The following is a 7,626-nucleotide window of genomic DNA, read 5'->3' on the forward strand; positions in this document are numbered from 1 at the left end:
CCGCAGCCCCCCCCACCCCGGAGGTCCCCTCCTCCGGCTTGCACCCCTCCACCTGCTGGAGCAAGATTTCCTGAGACTCAAGGCCAGGACACTTTTAAAAGTCTTCATTCCACCTTCATCGTTTGACTTTGGCTACATGTAGGTTACAGGCTGGAAGTAATTTTCATTCCAAATTGTGATGACGCCTCTTCCTTTCCCCCTGGTGTGTGGGGCCCTGGAGAGAAGTCGGAGGCTCCGGAGTCCTGACTGCGCCTGGAAGCTCTTCAGGGTTTCTTCCCCGTCTTCCTAGCATCAGCCTCACTCACGTGTGCCAGGTGCTGGAGACGGACCCCTGCTTCCAGGGCATTTCCTGAGGTCCCCTCCGTCAGACAGAGCCTCCCCGTGGCCCCGATGCGTAGCCCTCCTCTCCTGTTCTCCGCCCGTCCCTCTTTGCCCCTGCTTCCTGGAGATTCTCACGCTTTCTTTCAGTCCTTCTTTTAGTCTTTAAAAATATGCTGCTCTGACATCTTTGATTCCCAAGAACACTTCTTATGCCCTGAATGTTCTTGTTTTTTTAAATGTTTTATTTATTTCTAGGAGAGAGACAGAGAGAGAGACAGCGTGAGCAGGGGAGGGTCAGAGAGAGAGGGAGTCACAGACTGAAACAGGCTCCAGACTCCGAGCTGGCCGTCAGCACAGAGCCCGACGCAGGGCTCGAACCCACGAACCGCGAGACCATGACCTAAGCGAAAGTCGGACGCTTAACCGACTGAGCCACCCAGGCGCCCCCTGAATGTTCTTTTTTAAGACTCTTCTTGGTCTATGGATAGAATGTCTTCTCTCAATTTCCTGAAGACTTTGTGGTGTATTTTTTTCTCCGTCCGTCTGTGTGGGTGTCTGTTGTGTTAGAGCCTCTCCTCAAATGCTGGGTGACTCTCACCTGATTACATGTGAGACTAAAATGCTGGCCGGACCTCTCGTGCAGGGACAGGGCCTGCCGGCCACAGCACGTGGGTCCCTCCTCGGATGATCCCGGGGTGTCACGCGCAGCTCCCTGCTGGCGGACCTGTCGGTTTACGCTGGGCTGCGGCCTGGAGCCCTCCGCTGGTGGAGACAGAGCCACGGTGGGGAGGGGGCTCTTTGCAAACTCTTCCACGCAGTCTGTCTCCACTCCTACCCTGCACGTCCCGCCCCGGAGGCATCGGACGCTTTGGTTTTGAGCCTTGCACGGTGTCCGCAGCGGGAGTCTGCAGCAGGCCCCAGGGGCACCTTCCTGTCCCCACCCCACCTTCCTGCGGTCCCTACATGTGTTGCCTGGACCTTCCGCTTTCTGGCCGCAGAATTTTGTCTCCACCATGTGTCCACTTCAGTCCCGTCCCCCGCCAGCTCTCACATTCTTCATCAGTGCCATACACGATGTTGTTGGGATTTTATTCTTTAATGTTTATTTATTTTGAAAGAGACAGAGACAGTGTAAGCAGGGAAGGGGTAGAGAGAGAGGGAGAGACAGAATCCGAAGCAGCTCCAGGCTCTGAGCTGTCAGCACAGAGCCCGATGTGGGGCTCGAACTCAAACCGTGAGATCATGACCCGAGCCGAAGTCGGACGCTTAACGGATAAGTCACCCAGGTGCCCACCTTTGTTTGAATTTTTGAAGGGAGGGAAGGCAAATGTGTGTCCAGTCCACCGTGTGCACTGACGTCGCGCCTGCTTGTAATTGACGGCCGCCCCCTGCTGGAGCCGTGACTCACAGTTCACGCTTGTTCAGCTCTCTGCCTCCCTGACATTTGCACAACCACCAATACAGTGGAAGACCTCCTCGCCTGTGACACTGCGGCCTGGGTGTCCCCTTGGGGTCCCCAGCTCCCCTCCTGCTCCTCCGCGTCCGTCCCCCGCCTCCTCTGTCGGCACAGCCCTCGAGTGCCCTCATCTACACCCACGGCTTCTCGTCCTGCTGTCCTGTGATGACCCCCAACCTCCACCTCTGCCCCCACATCTAACTGGCTCCCCACGGAACGGACCCACAGCCGTGCTCAGCTCGGCCAGCCTCCCCGCACCCCGCCGTCCCCAGGCGCCGCACACCAGCGTGGACCCCACCAATGCCACATGCCTCCACCTTCATGGCCCTGTCTGAGCCACCTCCATGCTCAGAACACGATTTCCTGGACTTCTGCCATTAGAATTTACTCATGAGCCCAACGTACTGCTTGCTGGGCACCTGCCGGGCGTGCGGCCCAGGAGACACGCTGGGAAGACACAGCGCATGAGGCAGACACGAAAACACGCACTTTCAGCTCAGTGTGAGCTCTACTCTCACCCAGAACTGATGAGCCCCTTGATGTGACCTCTAGAACTGAGCCTTGAGAGGGTCTCTCCAAGCGGAGTCTGAAAGGTACACGCCGGGGGCAGGGGCGCGATCCGTGAGGTCCCGCTGGGACACGTGTGCACACGCCAGAGGGCGCCCTGGGTGCATGTGTGTAAGTGCCAGTACTTCGTGCGTGTGACCTTACTTGGATGCAGGGGCTTTGCAGGTGCAATCAGATTCCCCACCTGTATGGGTGGTGTCCCCACACCAACAAGACAGAAGAGCAGACACACACAGGGGACATCATGTGACAATGGGGGGGGGGATGTGTCTACATCAGACACGGAGAGGCAGGCGTGAGCACTCCCCCGGAGCCTCGGAGCCTCGGGGAGGGCACGGCCGCCACACCTCTTCCCTCCAGCTGTCACCTCTTTGGCATCTGGGAGGTTTTGTTCGTTGCATTTCATGTTTACATGAGTTTAAGCTCATTTAAGGGCACCGCCCTGTAAGCCATGTCTGATGGGCTTAGAGGCCCCAGTAAGTGAGCGTAGAATCCAGTAGAATCCAGAGAGGAACGAACGCGGAGAGCTGGAAAGCGGGCTAGGTTTCCGGGCCTCTGTCTTGAGGCAGTGAACTCAGAGACGGAGCCCGAGGAACGCACGCGTTTCCCCCACTATTTGGGGTACCACCTTGCCATTCGCCAACGCGGAATGTGGACGGGGCCATGGCTGTGCCTCGACGGCGCATCCAGGCATGCGCGTGCGGCCTCCTTACCTAGTTTCTTGTTCACATCGCTTTGAGACCTTCTTGTGGTCTTTTCAATCTCCTCCACAAGCCTCTGGCTTTCTGCCACCAGGCGCTCGGAGCGGGACCGCTGGGCCTCTGCTCGGTGGTACTGGCTCTTGTTAGCCACCTGCCACTCGGACGGCAGGAACTTGGGTGGAGGTTGCAGAAGTTTGGCCATCGCAGTGTCCCGAAGTCCTGACCACAAAGCACACACTTTTAGTTTCACGGAAAGCAACCTGTCCTTTCTTTGATGTCAGTTTGTATTAAAGTGTGACATACAGACCGAGAAGTGCCTGGGTCATAACCTGTACACACCTCACGCTCCCTCCGGGTCACTGCCCTTCACCTGCGCTCCCGGGGGGCAATCGCTGCGATGGCTCCACTCTGGAAATCAGCTTTGCTGTTTCTGAACCTAGTGCAGGTGGAATCACACAGCCAGGACCCCCGGCATCTGACCGCCCTCACTCAACGTTATGTTTATAAGAGTCACTTGGGTCGCTCCTATAGCTGTGGTCTGTTGAGTGGCTTGTTCAGGAGGCCGTGAACGCGCCACAGGTATCTGTCTTCCCTACTGTGTTTGGGTTAGGGGTTCCGGTGCAGGCTGTCAGGACAATGCCAGGAATATTCTCACACTGTCTTTTGGTGACCCCGGGCATGCACTGTTATAACTCATCAAAACGGCTGGACCCTGGGCAGTGTTCACTTCTAGTGGCTTCTGCCTACAGAGGAGCCCAGCCACGTTTCCTGGACAAGCCAACACCTGCGACATCTGTACCCTGACATCTGGGTCTGGAGCCTGCTGGGCAAGTGAAAGAAACAGACCCTCCGCAGGACAAAGAAAAGGGAGAAGGCGGCCTGCGGGGGCCAGAGCACCCCGACCCCCGCCACCTGCTCCGCACGCAGCACCCCCCCAACACCTGCCCGCGCACGCCCCTCGGGGCCCCGGACCTCCCACCCTCCCACAGCCCCCCGAGTCCGTCCGGGTGAGGGCTCGAAAAGCACCCCAAGAACTCAGTGCGTCCGAGCAGCCTCCGGGAGATGCACAGGTGGCCGGACGGGGTCGAGGGGAGCGTGGGCGCCCTGAACTCACCTGGGCGCCTCCCGGAACCACCGACCACAAGGACCACAGGGCTTACGGGCAGCGCCCTCACCCACCAGCTGCTCCTGGCTTCGCGGAACCCGCGGGTCAACGGCGCGTCTCCGCGGCAACCGGGGACGCGTGACCCAGGCCAAGGGGGCGGGGCTGCAGCCGGGGCTCTGCGCAGGCGCGGACCCTGGGGCCTCGCTGAGGCAGAGAGACGAGCCTGCGCCAGGTACCAGGCGGGGGACCGCGACCACAGCTCCGTGCCTGGGGACGGAGCCCTGCGCCTGGCCTGGCCCTGCCGCGGCGCCCCTGGTGCCCAGCCGGGTTGGGCCGGGACCCGGGGCCGCGGGAGAAGGCGCGAGGCCCGGGCGGCCGCGGCCCTGAGGGGGGGGTTGGGACGGGGGGCAGCTTGCCCGGCTGTGGGATGAGAGCACGCCCCCGGGACATGTGCGCGGGGCCCTATTACTGGTAACGCGCTAACAGAAGACAAACGAGTCACCTAGTCGGGGAGAAATGCGGACTGATCCTCGTCCACACAGCCCGAATCCCAGAAAATGAGCATTCAAATCTCCCGCCCAGGTGGCGGGCCGCGTCATCGCTTGACACCAGCCAATCGAAGGCAACCTCCAAGCATGATAACCAATCAGAGGAGGCTTTGCCTTGTGAAGCCCGCCCCCTGGTCTCGCGAGAGCCGTCGGCGCGTCCGGGCGCCCGCGAAGCGTCATGAATATTAAGCAGCCGCTGTCCAACGGCCTGTTGCATATTCATATCTCCGCCCCCGACGAGCGGCTGTTCGAGTCTGCGCTCTGCGGCCCGCGGGCGGGCGGGGGAACGGGTGCTCCCGCACGTGGGCGAGGGAAGGGGGCGGCGTCCCGGGAACTGGCCGGGCCCGAGGCCCCACCCTGGGGGCGCCCCCGGTTTGCAGACCCGGAGGCTTCCCAGAAACGCCGGAAAGCGGATAGAATGGGCAGAAGTACATGAAATGAGTCCTGAGTCATGATCGAAGGTCGTATCCGAACCGATCTGCAAAGTGACCCTCGCGCGCCCCCCCGGGTGGAGGGGGTCAGAGGCACCGGAGACCCTCACCGGGGGAACCGGCGGCGGGGGAAGTGGAAAGTGAAGCGGCCCCTCCGCCGGAGGTCCGCCCTCCTGAACTTGACCCTGCTGGATCCCTCGACGGGCTTGCAAAGAAGGAAAAGGGACTCTCCTTCAGCTATTTATTCTGGAGCTCCAATACAATTACAAGTATTTGAAAACATTTTCAAAAGAAACACCTTATTTTCCACGTGCAAGCCAGCAAAGAAATGAGCCCGATAGAGGCAGAGTGGAAGGGCTGATCACCGATGCTCGGCACCGACCTGGCACCCAGGGGCGGCCTGGGGCTCACTGGACCCTAAGGCACACGGCTTAGAACGTGTAACTTCGCCAGCATGCAACCAAAGCTTACAAAGTAGAATATCCAGGCAAGGTGCACTGAAACTTTACATGGTTTTGAGATTTTTGTTATTTGGAATAAAGCTATGTTTCCCAAACTCGAGTCATTCTGGTACCAGCTTCTTAAATTTTGGCCTTTCCGTGCACCACCCATAAAGTTATTTTGCTGTTTTCCTTCAAATACCTCCTTTTTACATGTAAACGTAATTATTTAATTCTTTTTTTTTTTAATGTTTATTTATTGCTGAGAGAGAGCACGAGCAGGGACGGGCAGAGAGAGAGGGAGACACAATCTGAAGCAGGCTTCGGAGCTCTCAGCACAGAGCCCGACGCGGGGCTTGAACTCACCAACTGTGAGATCATGACCTGAGCTGAAGTCGGCTGCTTAATGGATGGATCCACCCAGGCGCCCCAAGCATAATTGTTTTAAAAGGAGGCCTTATATCACCATCATAAAGGTAACATTGGTATCACTGGTATTATAGAAAGGAGAGTAGCCGTAAGTAATATTATGGTACATTTATGAATTCCAATTATCAAAAAACTAACATACCTCCAGACCTTAGAACACACAGGTTGCATTATTTTGTTGTTTCTCGTGATTACCTGCTCGGGGTCCATGCACATCCTGGCTCCTTTTGTTTCCAGGTACATTTCTGATGGCTTAGGTACGGCTTATAGTTCCAATCCTTCGAACTTTCTAACGCTCACTGCACATGGTGCTAGAATTCTCCTCCCCTTTATTTCATTTCTCAGGAAAGAATTTTGGGAAGCAATGTTGGTGGTTTTTAAATCTATGGGCTTACTTTTGGATTTTTGAGATGTCTTTTAAGAGAATCTGATTCTCGGAATCACAAGAAACTTGAAAGGTTGTTTGGTCCAATCTGATGTGGAAATGTCCTTTATAGCATCCGTACCAAATAGCTGCCCAGTGCTTGATGATGCCCAGGGATGGGGAGCTCATCACCTCGAAGGGAGTCCTTCTTGGGGCTGCTGTGCTGGAAAGTCCTTCTGAGGAGCTTCAGTAACATCATTTAGAGATTAAACCCTCCATTAAGAGCAACCTCGGGCTACATGGAGCCCCAGTTCCTCAGATTGCTCAAGGCTGAAGCCATCCTCGGACCGCCCTCAGGTCAGCTAATCAAAGAAACATCCCTGTGGTCTGAGTCAAGGCTGGGAACTGTAGACAGTTATTCTGTACAAACTAGCCAATTTCTCACCGCTTGCCCGAACCCCACGTGGGCCCTTTGAACTCACCTCATAATTGGTCATTTTCAAAGAATTCTCAAAAGTCGTGATTGGGTCCCACCAAAAGTAACGAACACCTCACAGATACTGAATGGTCAAAGTTGTTACCATGGGGGCTGCTGTACAATTGTAATCGGTGCTTATGTGATGATGCCATACGTACAACGTGTGCACTGTAACACCCCCGTCCCTGACCCCATAAAAACCCTGCTCGCTGTTGTTCGGGGCTTCACCTTCTGCCACGACACGGGTAGGCGGGTGAGTCCCTGCTCGAGCTTGTAATAAAGACCCTTTTGTACTTGCATCGGTGTTGGCTCCTTGGGGGTCTCAGGAGACTCGCGAATCAGGCACAACACTTCCAGTAGTTTCCATCCATGGATACGACCTTTATGTATTAAAATATATATATATGATGTTTATTTTTGAGAGAGGGAGCTCACGACCAGGGGAGGGGCAGAGAGAAAAGGAGGGACAGAGGGAATCCCAAGCAGACTCTGCTGTCAGCGCGGGTCTCGACCTCATGAACTGTGAGATCATGACCTGAGCCAAAATCAAGAGTCCGACGCTTAACCGACTGAGCCACCCAGGCACCTTTGTTCCTCATTTTTAATCTGAGAGAGAGGGCACCAAGTGACCCCAGAAGCCAAGCACTATATCTAAAAGTGTTTTTCATCAAGAAGGGTTTATGCAGGGGCGCCTGGGGGGCTCAGTCAGTTATGCGTCTGAGTTCAACTCAGGTCATGATCCCACGCTTCACTGAGTTCGAGCCCCACATCAGGCTCTCTGCTGTC

At 56.4% G+C, this 7,626-nt stretch overlaps 1 protein-coding gene across 3 annotated transcripts in view; it reads right to left on the bottom strand.

Annotated features, from left to right (window-relative positions):
* TEKT1 (tektin 1) overlaps positions 1-4,701 on the bottom strand; it is a 17,657-nt gene extending 12,956 nt beyond the window's left edge. The window contains exons 1-2 of one of the 3 annotated variants that reach the window (XM_039254517.1): positions 4,653-4,701; positions 3,058-3,264 (exon numbers count right to left, since the gene is read on the bottom strand). In XM_039254517.1, the coding sequence (XP_039110448.1) occupies positions 3,058-3,247 (190 nt within the window). In that variant the 5' untranslated portion in view covers positions 3,248-3,264; positions 4,653-4,701. Of the gene's footprint in view, positions 1-3,057; positions 3,265-4,159; positions 4,271-4,652 lie in introns of those variants that run through there. The other 2 variants (XM_039254516.1, XM_039254518.1) reach the window with 2 other exon arrangements.
* Positions 4,702-7,626: the final 2,925 nt, after the last annotated feature.

Source organism: Hyaena hyaena, unplaced genomic scaffold (assembly GCF_003009895.1).
Source record: "Hyaena hyaena isolate Hyena2069 unplaced genomic scaffold, ASM300989v1 scaffold_492, whole genome shotgun sequence".
Classification (NCBI taxonomy): domain Eukaryota; kingdom Metazoa; phylum Chordata; class Mammalia; order Carnivora; family Hyaenidae; genus Hyaena; species Hyaena hyaena.